General features: G+C 32.6%; 1 protein-coding gene across 1 annotated transcript; it reads right to left on the reverse strand.

Annotated features, from left to right (window-relative positions):
* Nucleotides 1-332: 332 nt before the first annotated feature.
* Nucleotides 333-1,836, reverse strand: MS3_00009791 (uncharacterized protein; the record flags this gene model as incomplete). Its single annotated transcript, XM_012946164.2, has 1 exon — nucleotides 333-1,836. Exon 1 carries the CDS (start codon nucleotides 1,659-1,661, stop codon nucleotides 333-335), a length of 1,329 nt encoding a protein of 442 aa, XP_012801618.1. The 5' UTR covers nucleotides 1,662-1,836.
* Nucleotides 1,837-15,042: the final 13,206 nt, after the last annotated feature.

The raw sequence follows: 15,042 nt of genomic DNA on the forward strand, positions 1-15,042 counted from the left end.
TAAAATGTTATTTACTTGCAAATTAGTTATGAAACGAACTGCTCATATTCTTCAAAACAACATAATGTGTTTGCATAAATGATTATATTATATCACTTTAATTTATTCAATAAATACAACCGGGTTTCTTACATTTGAAAATATATTTATTTATTAAATAATTGTTTCAGGTAAATGTTTAGTTGTATTACAATAATACACTTACGATAGTAAATGCATCTCACTCTGGGAATAATAATGATATGATATAGTTCATATATTGGTCAACTTTATTCAATGTAATGAGATCAATAATTTTCAAGGTCTGAAATCAATTCAATAACATCTTTCACCTAAAATAACTGAGGCATATCATGTATATTGGTCTTGTTTTTTATTAAGCTGACATTACTTATGATTTTTTGGTCCATTGGTTTATATTTTCCATTATTATTATTATTATTATTATTATCCCGTATTTCATTCTTTTGTTTTCTTTTATGACAATTCATTTTCCAATGACATAAATGATTTAAACTACGAATAATTGTTTGACGAAATGTTGTACAAGAAATGCAATAACCGAAGAAATTAATTGCATTATTTGTAAATATTAACATAACTAAACCATATTTAATTTGATCATGAGTATGTTTTGGCATATTGTGAAAATAATTGAAATAAGATGACAGAAAAGTAAAAATTGTGCCTGGTAATGTACAAATAACATGAATTATAGTTAATGCTGTTAATAATTTGATGACACCTTCTGGTCGACGAGTTGAACGTTTACATCGTGTATCTCCATGTTGTAGTTGATTTGTTGATTCTGGTTGATTAATTGATTTTCGATCTAATTTACGTTGTAGTTTACTTGAATGTGTACTATTAGATATAATGTTTGTATTAGTTGTATTACTAACCATAGATGTAGTATTGGCATGACATCTCATCAACCGACGTTGATTACGCAATTTTATATAAATAATTACATTACTTGTAAATAATATTAAATAAGGAAGAACTGCAAAACTTATAAGATCGAACTTCATAAAAATTCTAAAAATAAATTCATATTCTGATACAAATGTACATTTAAATGATTCTTTTTTAGTTGAATTTTCTATAAACATTTTATGTGTATTAATGGTCCCACTCGTTCTGGTTTGATTGATTTTATACAAATTTATTGAATCTATTTGAGATTGTTGTGATTTATGTTCACCCATCATCCAAAAGTGTGGTGAATTTTTTATAGCTACACTTAAAGCAAAACATATCATACCAATTATCACAGAATTTAATGTTACTAATTTAGATGCTTTATAAGGTAGGGTAACAACAAGTAACCGTTCGACTGCAACAGCACATAATACACCAACAGCAAAATCTGTTGAAAATCCTACAGCAAAAACATGAATTTTACAAGTTAATGGACCAGTTGAACGTAAATCCCATCCACAAACTTCCATTAACCAATAACGTAATACAGCAGTTAATAAGACTAAATTATCGGCTATAGCTAGAATAATAATAATTAAACGAGTTGTCAAACGATTTGACCGATCACCTCCCATTATAATAGCGCTAATAATATTACCAGGTAGACCAAATAATAATAGTAAACTTGCATAAACTTTTATAATCAATTTGCCTATATCTGGAGAATAGTTAGATTCCATTATAAAATATATTTTAATTAAACATAGACATTTTAATGTACATAGGTCACATTACTTTTCACAGTACAATATTAAATATATATGTAGTTCATTGTAACAAAAAGTCGTAATACAATTGAAACCATTTAGTCTCATATTATAGATTATTTGTCAAAATAGATAGGATACATTATGTGAATTGTAATTATTGTATAACCATTTATTTCCTATTAAGTATTATTATTTTTCTTATTTATTTCACATTTATTCACTAGCCAATAAGTGAATGGATAAATACAAAGTAATTTTTTATTGGATAACATTTGTAACCAATCATTTCAAAATGTAGTTCGGAGACTTTGGCACAATTTATTTTATATTTATTTTAATATCTAATTATTATTACTGTATAATCAATATACATAGTTATTATTTTTTTTGTTGTTAACTTTTTATAATGATTTTGGTTGATTTCTTTCCACCATGAATTTCTTATATGATCAATATAAATGTAATTATCAGAAGGGGTTTGTGAAGATTTTAGAAATTTCACAGATTGGAATCATGAGTCAGTTGAAGCTAGACCACCATGGAAAACCTGGCGCGAGACCGATAGGTCCTGGATTCGAATCTCGCGGGGTGCAGGATCGTGGATGCGCACTACTGAGGAGTCCCATATTAGGATGAAACGGCCTTCCAGTGCTTCCAGGTTTCCCATGGTGGTCTAGCTTTAATTGATTCATGATTTCGATTTGATAAATGTCATTCGTTGAAACAGATATTCACTGTATAACATTTTAAATTATGTAAGCTGTTTCATAATGGGAACGTAAATACACGTTTAGATGATAATCTATAGTATATGGTTTTAAAATATTATTGTTTCTATTGATGTGAACATGGTATTGAAATAAATAGGAAAGTATGTTAATGCATTCAATTAATTTGATTGCATGATGAGCCAGTATTCAATGGTTTACTAGTTTAACTTTAGACAATGAGTTCAACTTGGGTCTACTAGTGACCTCAACAGAATTCAATATCATCTACAATCTTCCATACTAACAACTATCATGTGTTCAGTAATGATTAACTTCAAGAGCACATTCTCAGGATTCTACTGAGCAAAGTCCAGTGGTGTTGGTTGTGAAGCAGATATCCACTGAATACAATAGAAAAATTGTTTTAGATTATTTCCAGGTTGACTAAAGTTAGGTATATAAATCATCAATAAATCTCAGTAGTTTAAAGGTTAGGCTCTCACAATGATACATGAAACTTCTTTATTCAATCCTCAGTGAGGTCATGAATAATCATTACTAAGGAGTACTTTATTATGAAAACAAAAACAAGCTATACAATGGTTTGTAATTTTCAATGAATAATCTAGCTTATGTCAGTTCGTGATTTCGTTACTAAAACTGAATGGTGGTTTGAATTTTTCCAAACAAAATAAAGAAAGAATTTTATTTGTTCTAGTTATATGTTAGGAAGATTAATATATCATATCACGGAGATCTTTGCGTTGCATAAGTCAGCAAAGTTTAATGATTTTCAAAACCCATACTTTTCTCTAAAGAATTTATTCGTTTAGTTTCGACCACTATTATTCCTATACCTAATATATCCTGTTTCCGTAGTATGACGTTCGACTACTAAAAAAATTCTCAGAAGGATTTTCAGTAATTATAGTGTTGTTTTTTCGTTTAACTAAAAAAACGTTTTCTATTCAACTCAACCACATAAGTATGTAGAAAAATCATTAACCATTTCGCACTCATTTATGATCAGTATATGTTTCATTTTTATATAAATAAAAACTACTCAATATTATATTAATAATTAATTTAGGTTGGGAATCATCATCAATAAACAAGGAGGATCGGATGCGAACGTAAAGGCGAGGATTGACAAACCAAGGGTCGCATTCCTACAATTGAAGAACATATGGAACTCAAAACAACTTTCAACCAATATTAAAGTGAGAATCTTCAATACGAACATCAAGGGAGTTCTACTGTACGGAGCTAGAACGTGGAGAACTACTAAAACCGTCATCTAGAAGGTACAAGTATTTATAAAGAGTTGTTTACGTAAGATTTTCAATGTTCGTTGGCCGGATACCATCAGCAAAGGGGAGAGGATAAACCAGAGAGGACAAACCAGCTTACAACTGAAGAGGAAATTATGGACACACGGTTTAAGTGGATAGAACATACCTTGAGGAAACCGTCAAACTACATCACGAGGCAAGCGCTTACTTGGAATCCTGATGGGAAACGGAAAAGAGAAAGGCCGAAGAACACGCCTGTTGGGATATGACTGTGAAAATGCTGCTGATTAAGGGGTAGCGAATTATTGATCGGACCAAAGACGCGCAAACACGTAGAACGGCCTAGGGTTCTGATTGACCCTGCTTCCCTGTCTAGCCCAGCCGGTTGAGTCCAGAACACAAGTCTCAGCCTCGGATATATGAATCATTTTATTTCAAACACACTCTGTTTATATACTAATCAAGCAGACCACATCGTACCATAAAATAGAAAATAACATTGTACAATATTGACCAGTAGGAAAATGACACGTGAAATAAGCACTGACCAATAAGAGAATAATGCCATCTCCAAGTCCAAGAATAGCATTAGACTTAATAGAATAATTTTTGGGATATTTTCCTGAATATCCCAACAACACCACGTTGGGAAATGGAAGCAGGTATGAAAACGATAAATAGCAACTGGAGACAACTAGGAAGGATTTCCAAGGACAGGGTTAGATGGAGTGTGCTATTGGGTCTGAGGCGTAAGTAAGTAAATATGATCTATTTCATCTTATATTAGGCCACATTTTGTTTGAATTCACTTAATAGAAAGAAAGAAATAATTTCACGTTCATGACTGTAATAGGAAAAAGGAAGTAAGAACAAGGAAGGAATAAATAGAATTGAGAAAAATTCTAATAAGTTTTCCGTTAGACGCATGAGACAAAATAATACATAAATAAAACGCTAAATCAGTAAACTCTCCGTTTATTATTCTAGGCTATGTCATCGATTTCTTAAATGTTCATGCTATTATCTCTCATCGTTATATAGAAAAGATACTGATTAATACTACTTTACCTTCTATAACATTAAAATATATCAGTGACATTCACTACAATCAGTGGTACAGTTTAAAAATGTCTAAGATTTAAAGTAATCAAACATTACAGGTCTTACTGTGTTTTCTTCTCAACAAAGTAGTATGTTGACATACAAGTTCGTTAACATGCCAAATGCATTAGGAGTTAATAATCGATAAATATTTTGCCCAAAATCATGAAGATACTTGTTATTAATTCTATTGGCTTATATTTTATTGTTTCGGATCATTTTTTATAAATCTCTATTGGGAACAGAACCAATACTTTGGGATTAATCATACATGCAATTTCATTATGTTTTAGATAATGCATCGGAGTGCGAATTTCAATCTATATGAGATTTCAATGGTTAAGATCATGAGTCAGTTGAAGCTAGACCACCATGGCAAACCTGGAAGTACTGGACGGCCGTTTGGTTCTATTGTGGGACTCCTCAGCGAGGTCGTGGATGCGCGCTGCTGAGGAGTCTCACAATAGGACGAAACGGCCGTCCAGTGCTTTCAGGTTTTCCATGGTGGTCTAGCTTCAACTGACTCATGATTTTAACCATTGAAATTACTATTATATCCACAAAACCCATCTGATATATGAGATTTGTTAATAATGTATATTCAAACCACAATATTGTTATTTTTATTAAAAGTCATAAAGGAAGGCCAGTCTTTTAACTATCAAGATAATTTCACAAGTTGAAATCATGAGTCGATTGAAGCTAGACCACCATGGAAAACCTGGAAGCACTGGACGGCCGTTTCGTCCTAGTATGGGACTCCTCAGAAGTGCGCATCCACGATCCCGCATCACGCGGGGCTCGAGCCCAGGACTTACTGGCTTCGCGCGCGAGCACTTAACCACTAGACCACCGAGCCGGCATCCAACCGTGTTAATGTCTAACTTCAACCAATTCACGAAGTTGCGCCACCGTACACCATTGTCTTCAGTGAGTTACTATCTCACAACAGACCTGGTTGGACTCCACTGGTGACGGCTTCTACTAGGACGAAACGGCCGTCCAGTGCTTCCAGGTTTTCCATGGTGGTCTAGCTTCAATCGACTCATGATTTCAACCTGTGAAATTTCTAAAACTCTCCACAAAACCCATTCTGATATCAAGATAATTATTCATGATTACTCTCCATTATTTTAGTTGTAAGATATATATATCTTATTGAGAAGAGATTAATTTATATAATAATAATGACTGAATCTAACCGTTATTTTTAAATTAAGAAACGTTAGTGGAATTGAGTTACACACAGCTGACGAACGAAAGATTATACAAAAATGTTTGTCATTTTACTGTTACTCACTATCTACAAAACAATCAAAAATGTAAACGCAAATATTAATTTGAATGGATTTAAAATTGATTGTTTATGATACTAGGCCACGAATGAATTCATTAATATGTTATGACAGTTCGATTCACTTTACTTATGGAGTCTCTAGTTCAATCCGTCACAGTGTCTAACAGAAAGTTCATCAGAGCTCATATATTAAACCTTAAAACATTTTTGCCGGTGTTACGCTTCGGCTTAGGTAAATGTTTAAATAGCAAAACATCACATTAAACTACGTATAATGGAAAGGAAATGTTAGGAAATAAAAATAACACGTAACTTCCTGTAAACATCATATTTTAATTTTCTTTCAAAAAAGATTAGTTTAGAGAGTACTACCTATATGTTGAGTAATGAACTGTCAAAGTAATTTGGAAGCAGCTCATACATTTATCGGGATTTATAGCACCATCCACAGCTACTACATTACCATTCAGAATTACCCTCGGCTTTTAACAATTAATTTATAAAACTTTACTAACTCTTTAACATTTACATACATACATTCATTTGAACTGATGAAAGTGTGAAATTTTCGACAACAAAAAAAGAAAAAAAGGGAGGGAAAAGGTTTATTAACTACAGATTGTTTTCTCGAAAGGTATTTAATCAGTAGAAAAGTAGTTTTAAATAACAACTAATATAATCGGAATATTTAGATTTGAAACTTATAGCCTGTAATGATTATTTAAAAATATGGTAACAAAATAACCCTGATGAGTTTCCTGTTTAATTTCGTATATTACAGAGTAATTGAAATAGACCTTAAATAAGATTGAAACACCTAGGACAATACTTTTCCAGAATTGTATAAGCTTCAAAAAAAGGAAAAAAAGAATCAAGATTGATATGTATTTCAATCAGTTATCAGATAAAGTAGATTTATTGATAAACTATCATTTATCACCTTTGTCATCACTAAACCTTATAAAGTTTACAAACAGCCAGTAAAATTCTCAATTAGTTATAATATGTAACGTGAGTATTAAATAATTTAGTAATTTTGTTTTGTATTTATTATAGCTCAATGACTGATTCAGCGAACGTACTTTATACCAAACCAAGTGAAAATCATTACTAAAAATACTAATTCTCTGTAGACAGTTACATTGAAAGTGACAATATTCAATATATGTAGTTGCTTGCTGTCGAGAACACATGAAACTCTTTTGTTAACTTGATAAATGAACAATATAGGGGTGGTGGAGATTATTAGGTTTTTGATTGAGATCATGAACCGATTGATGTTAGATCATCATTTGGTTGATATTAGACACTAACACCATTGGATGCCGGCTCAGTGATCCAGTAGGTTAAGCGTTCGCGTGCCAGACTGAAGGCCCAGGGTACGAATCCCGCGAGCGGGATCGCTGAAAGTCCTTCAATTGGAAAGTTAGGTCTGACAATAGACTTTCTACATACAAATGCGTTTCCAATTTTAGAAAACCAACGTGGACAGGTCAATACCTTAGTTATTATTGCCCCGTGCATTACAAACGGGATTGACAAAGTACCTTTTCAACAGACTTGATTGTATTTGTACAAATGACGCAATTGATGATGTTAGGTTGCTAAATAAAACATTAATAGAAAATGGTTATCCTCTTGAATTCCCAAAAAGATGGAAAGTCCATGGTACGGTGAGACCTACTGTAACCTTGGTAGAAAAAAAGCCTGTCTACATCACCTTACCATTCAGAGATGATTCAAATAGCCTTTTACTGAAACAAAGGCTTAAATCAGTCATTAACAAGGCATATTGTGCAGTGAAGGTCAATATCAAGGAAACAACAAGGTTCATGCTTCATCCAAAACCTAAAAGACATGAAAACAATTGTGTCACATCCCACTGTGTTTATCAGTTTAAATATGTGTGGTAACACATACATAGGGAGGAGTGATCGTGATCTCAAAATTAGGGTATGTGAACATGTACCAGAATGCTTGCAGAAACAATTAGGATCAACTGACCCAATAAGAGTAGAGGATAAACATCCATCATCCTCTTTTGCTAAACATATAACCGAAACAGGTCATAAGATTGATCTTAACCCTGCCTTTATGGTGTTGTATAAAAGTGTAAATGGGCGTATACTAAGGTTTATTGAAGCCTTAGCTATACGAAAATTCAAACCACCTTTGTGTATCCAAAAACAGTTTGTTCTCAACTTAAACCTACCCTGGTAATATTGACTTATTATTCAGAGTGATTAAACTTAAAATTGTGTTCACATTACTATTATTACTCTTATTATTATCGTTGTCTCCTCTTAATCCATTTCCAGTCTGGTTGACCTTTTATTTTTATATATAAATGTTCTTAACAAGTATATGTGTGATCAGATTGTTGGAATTGTATTGCGCTAATATATCACATAATTATGTTAATCTTCGTCTTCTTATTACATTATCGAAAATTATTTATTAACCTATACTAATTACCAGTTTGCCTGCTGTTACTGAACTAGTGATTACGAAATACCACGATGTTGTTGGTGAAACATAATCAAAACTATCCTGTGGATTGGTTGAAGTTAGACATTAACACCACTGGATGCCGGCTCAGAGGTCTAGTTGGTTAGGCACCTGGCGCGAGACTTGTAGGTCCTGGGTTTGAGTCTCGCGGGGTGCAGGATCGTGGATGCACACTGCTGAGGAGTCCCATACTAAGATGAAACGACCGTCCAGTGCTTCCAGGTTTTTCATGGTGGTCTAGTTTTAATTGACTCATGATTTCAATCAGTGAAATTATAGATAAATCAATGTTTACACTTTTCATAGTTTTATTGGTTTACACTTATGATTTGTGCATAGTTATTTTTGTAATTTCATATTAAAATGCAAATTATTTTGTTATTCACATTTTGGTTGTGATTCATCTTGTAGTTAATTAATTTTCACACGGCAAAAACAGCATGTTTACAAAATATTCCTCTGTTTAGTAGTTTCTTTAAACTCTGTATTGTGACAATGATCAATATAGAGCTTTACAGCTGCTGAATGTTAGAAAATATACTACATAGGACAGTCCTATTACAAACAAAATACTGTTGAAACATTATATGTATATAAAAACATTAAGATTGAACGAAATATCATAGTTACTATTGTGTAGTTAATTTGTCAATGAACATATCTAATATCTTGTTTATCAATCACTTTATCAGTAAGAAATTGACATTTTGATTAAAAAAAACACGATTATACATCAGTAATAAACTGCCGAATTCGTTTGTTTTACCTGATGAATAACAATATTTAAATGATCACATTTTCGAACAAAAACACACATTATATTTAGCACAATAAAAAGCATTTTTTTCAAAAAAATACAATAAGACATTTTGAACATTGAATGTAATAGAAGCATTTTTCCTGTCTCTTTATAAACGGTAAAAAAACACATCACTAGTGTTAAATAATAATGATTACAATCAAACAACTGACATAGTTACTTTGAAAAAAATCTGTGTTTGGATTTATGATCACTGATAATATTTAGTGTAAGATTTACACTAACAACATATCACAGCATACATTCAGTTAATTACAACATCTCAATTAAAGAAGTTTGATTGAGATGACAGAAATCTAGTATTAAAGACTAATTTAATTCATTCTAAATGTACAATCATTTTGATACATAGAAAATATGTGACTAGTGAAAACTGGGAAATATGTTGATATTTATGAGTTGCAACTAAGATGACAGTTTTTTTCTTTAAAATTATGTTTCTATAGATGGGGGAAATTTAAATGCGCAAAATGTTTATATACTAAGTAAATCTAATGTTTCTTGATTTGCTGTGTGTACTAACCTCAGTGAAAATAAATTAGTTTATGAAAATATGAACTAATCCTCTTATATATGATTGTCGGAATGTGAATTGCGACTTAATCAAGAACACATTTCAGATTTATTATAAAAACTTATTTTAGATAATTTCTATTTGTCTCCACCTGTTGTGCGTTAAAGAAATTTTACCATGATTGCGTATTAACCTGTTACTAATATTTACTTAACATTATAATATGGAAGGAGGTCTGTGAATCTCTATAATTCCATACCCATTGTGTCTGTCCAATCACTATTTAGATGACTGTAGATTAAGTAAAATTGATTAGATCAGTGTGAATGTGTTCATTTGGTGATGGTCCTTTTTGATAAAGAAATAAGTTTTAATCAGAGATTGAAGTCAGTTTAAAGGTAGTTGGAAATCAGAGATCTATAAATAGTTGTCTAATGTTAAGGTCATGAATAGTCCCTACCACATCGAAAAGACAAAGTATACATAATTTTCCCCCAACCTTCAACAGTTTTGGAGATAACTCCTGTTCTAGTATAAAATCAACGGACAATTATTAAAAATATGAATGAATTTCAGTTATTTAGTCTATCTGGGTTTTATATATAGTTGTTTATCTCCCATTCACTTTGAAATGAATGCGTTGGAAGATTTAACTTGAAAATCATTGTTTTCACCTTATTACTTTCCAACTGTGTTAATATTGAACTTATTTTCTTTTTGTACATTTGTTTTATCTAATTAATTCTTTATCATCTTTTATTATTTGATATTGTGCATTTATAAAAATTAATTAAATCTTATCTCAATTCTAAACAGGGTACAACTAAAGCCAAATTAAATCATCAGCAACTACGTTAGAACGCCCATCCCCAAGGTGCATATTTATACAATGAGAAATGTTCTAATAACACAAGTAATTGATATAAATTTGTACTTGGCGACATACTATTGGAACTCCCTTATTCAAAATCATTCTAATTAAAAATTTATATTGAATAGGAATCTCATTTCATATTTCATACTTTTATAATTAAGAAAAATGCTTACTGTAATATGAAGGATAATACAAAACTAGTAAAAATAATTTCTGTTTTCCGATATTGTTGATCTCGGTAACAAAATTTCATCATTTTGTTAATATATGATTAATAGCTTTGATGCGGTGTAAACGTAACAACAAAAGATGGATATTATCAATTTCATATTTTTTCAATCTACATATTATCAGTTGCATACTGTCGTGTATCCATCTTCATCTCTTATACTTCTCTGTTACTTCCATATTAATTGATGCTTGAGTAAATAGTGAAATAACTAAGAATATTATCAAAGATAAATGTGACATTCATCAGGGGCACTGAAAGCAGACATACTAGTAGCTATAAAGATACTTCACATTCATTTCAGCGAGATTTGAGATGAAGAACAAATACCAACAGACTGCAAAGAAGGACATCTGATCAAGATACCCAAGAAAGGCGATCTCAGTAAGTGTGATAACTACAGAGGTATCACTCTTCTATCAATACCAGGAAAAGTCTTCAACAGGGTATCGTTAAACAGAATGAAGAACGCCCGAATTCAAGATCAACAGGCTGTATTCCGTAAGGATAGATCGTGTACAGACCAAATCTCAACACCACGGATCATTGTGGAACAGTCAGTTGAATGAAATTCATCACTCTACATCAACTTCATTGACTACGAGAAAGCACTTAACAGCGTGGGCAGAACAACACTATAGAAGCTTCTTCGATACTACGGCGTGCCTCAGAAGATAGTCAATATAATACAGAATTCCCATGATGGATTAAACTGCGAATTCATGCATAGAGGAAAGCTCACAGACTCCTTCGGAGTAAAGGCCAGTGTCAGGCAAGGCTGCTTACTCTCACCCTTTCTCTTTCTCCTGGTGATCAACTGGATCATGAAGACGTCAACATCTGTGGGGAAGCATGGGATACAGTGGACAGCTAGGATTCAGTTGGACGATCTAGACTTCGCAGATGATCTGGCTCTTCTATCGTAAATGCAATGGCGAATGCAGGAGAAGACGACCAGTGTATCAGCAGCCCCAGCAGCAGTAGGTCTCAACATACGCAAAGGGTAAAAGCAAGATTCTCCAATACAACACAGCATGCAACAATCCAACTACACTTGGCGGAGAGGTTTTGGAGGTTGTACAAACCTTCACATAAGTGGGGAGTATCATTGATGAGCACGGCAGATCTGATGCAGATGTGAAGGCGCTGATTGGAAGAGCAAGAGCAGCATATTCAAAACTGAACAACATCTGGAGCTCAAAACAACTGTCAGCCAACACTTAACTCAAGAGTCTCAATACAAATGTCAAGACAGTTCTACTGTATGGAGCGAAAACTTCGAGAACTGTGAAATACATCATCCAGAAGGTACAAGTGTTTATCAGTTGTCTAAGCAAAATACTTCGGATCCGTTGGTCAGACACTATCAGCAATAACCTACTGTGGGAGGGAACAAAGCATATCCCAGTGGAGGAAGAAAGCAGGAAGAAGTGTTGGAAGTGGATAGGTCACACATTGAGGAAAGCACACAACTGAGCCACAATGCAAGCCTTCACTTGGAATCCTCAAATCCAAAGGAAGAGAGGAATACCGAAGAACACATCACACCGAGAAATGGAGACAGACATGTGAAGAATGAACAACAAATGGACAGAACTAGAAGGGATCGCCCAGGACAGAGTGGGTTGGAGAATGCTGGTTGGTGGCCTCTGTTCCATTGGAGGTAACAGGCGTAAGTAAATAAAGTAGTGCGACATTGGACTTTGAATACCGGCGATTGAAAAAGTGTGAAATTGTACATTATTGGAAGTTATACTCAACACTTACTATAAAATTTCTCGTTTGTGATGTTTCGTAACATATTAGCATCTTAAAATTACAGATTTAAAAATGACAGCGATATATTACTGTATTTCTCTTTATAGCCCTAAATATCTTACGACACATTTAGTATGAAATTAAGCCTCAAAAACATCACCAGGAAGCACTTATTACTTGGAATGAAACTTCCACCAACGTGTACTACATAACCTTCTACTCTCCAACACATAACGTATGATGAACAAAAAAAGATATGCTAAAGAAGGGTGCATACTTAGCCAACATACATCTGACCGAAGGCAGGAGAATTATCACATAGAATATCAGATAAAACTACTCATTAGTACAAATTGTGTTCAATACAATGTATTTATTTATCAAATGTGAGCGTTTAAAAGCTTTTGACATTGGTCGTCATGGTTCACTATTAGGTAGGGAGATTTCTAAAAACCTTCGTTTTGTTATCTTTATTCGTGAATATACATAGTTGATGATAATGGTATTTCTTTTGAATATAGAACTTGGAAATACAAGAACTCTTATGAATCCATCATGAATTCCTACTGGTTCTTCGATAACTAGCTAAATATATTTTCAGATGAATCTTTAAGTAATGTCTATTACTTCATGCAAAATTTTGTATCAGTAAAATATGTTCATAGTAAAATTGCAGAATTACCGACTAGCTCAATGTTTGTATTCAATTAAAAATATTGTTGAGCTACTGAATCAGCTGACAAGTCTCTTCAAGAAACATTTATCTCTATTTTGTTCGAATGTGTCTTAAGTTTCTGAAATTACCAAATCATAATACGACGAGAGTAATATTTTGATACATAAAATTATCTTGAAAAAAATATCTGATTGAGGTTAGGTTTATTTTACATTCAATTTGTTTACGTTTGTAAGTTTAACATGGTACTTTAAGCCCTCAACTTTCCACCATATTGCATACTAAAACTAGTAGATATAGAATTTTATTAGCAACAGAGAACTAGACGAAAGTTATACTGATCATTAACCAGTGATTAACCAATGAAACATATGAATTTAACAAACAGTAGTGACGCTTTTGCTTGTTCTAGAATCCATTAATAATATTTTACCAAGCCAAACTATTAAACGACCGTACAAAAGTTTCTTCATAGAAACTGGTCGCTCGTATTTTTACGAGGCTTTATTTTTATTTTTAATCTTATCTCTTAAATTTCAAACAACTATTTCCTTTGATAAATTTAAACAATGCAAGAACAATAAAGTTTACTGTATAAAATGAAGTCATCATATTTCATGACCTTTCATCAGCTGAAAACAGACTAAAACTACAAGTATTAATATAATCATAAAAGATGATGATACAAACTGTACAACTAAACGTAGTTCTGATTGCTGGGTGTTTATATGTTAATAATAATAATTGTAAAGAAAAAGACTGTATAGTTACTCGACATAGAACTCAAATCAGATTATTATGTGAGCATCAGTAAGACTGTGGATGAGACAAAAAAGTTTAAAAGAAGTATTTTGGTACGGCTATGGTCACCATGGAAGAGAAATGTTTACTCCTTTATCTCTTTAAACACATAGATCAGGTTGAAAGAACTTGATAGTAATTAACTTTGAAAACTCAAGTAAAATGTATACTTGTTTTCATTCTCCTTCACTTATGCCTTTTGACTCTATTTTGAGCATTTATCTTAACTTCGCTGACTAGGATGTATTAAACCATTGTTTATAGTTATATTACCACTTGTAATTTTAGTCTGTATCCATCCAATGAGATACCGTGAAATAAGATCATTTTATATCGAAAACTCTATTGTTCTTGTACCACGTAAACTGTAATTTCTGCCTTTCTACGTCATTCAGGCAGCTCATTCTGACTGCCCTTAGAAATAGAACATCATTTTCTATTTGTTTGGTTTATATCACATAAGTATTTCTGGCAAGACTCTAATTTATGGACGAGCCAATCGGAGGCGTTTTAGAGATTTCAGGGTTATGACGCCAACTTCAGCGCTTAATGCTAACGCACGATCGGTTCACAGGGAATTTTGTACAAAACGTGATAATTGAACGACTATAACAAATAAAGTGGCGAGACTATAATTTGTGGACGAATCAATCAGGTATAAGATAATAGATCTCGGATTTTAACGCAAACGCCTTTCATCCATTTGGCTAAATAAATTTCTGGCATTATAGCTTAGGTCAGTTCGTGATGAAGACCCCATATGTAATTCCT

The sequence above is a fragment of the Schistosoma haematobium genome, chromosome 1 (assembly GCF_000699445.3).
Source record: "Schistosoma haematobium chromosome 1, whole genome shotgun sequence".
NCBI classification, from domain to species: domain Eukaryota; kingdom Metazoa; phylum Platyhelminthes; class Trematoda; order Strigeidida; family Schistosomatidae; genus Schistosoma; species Schistosoma haematobium.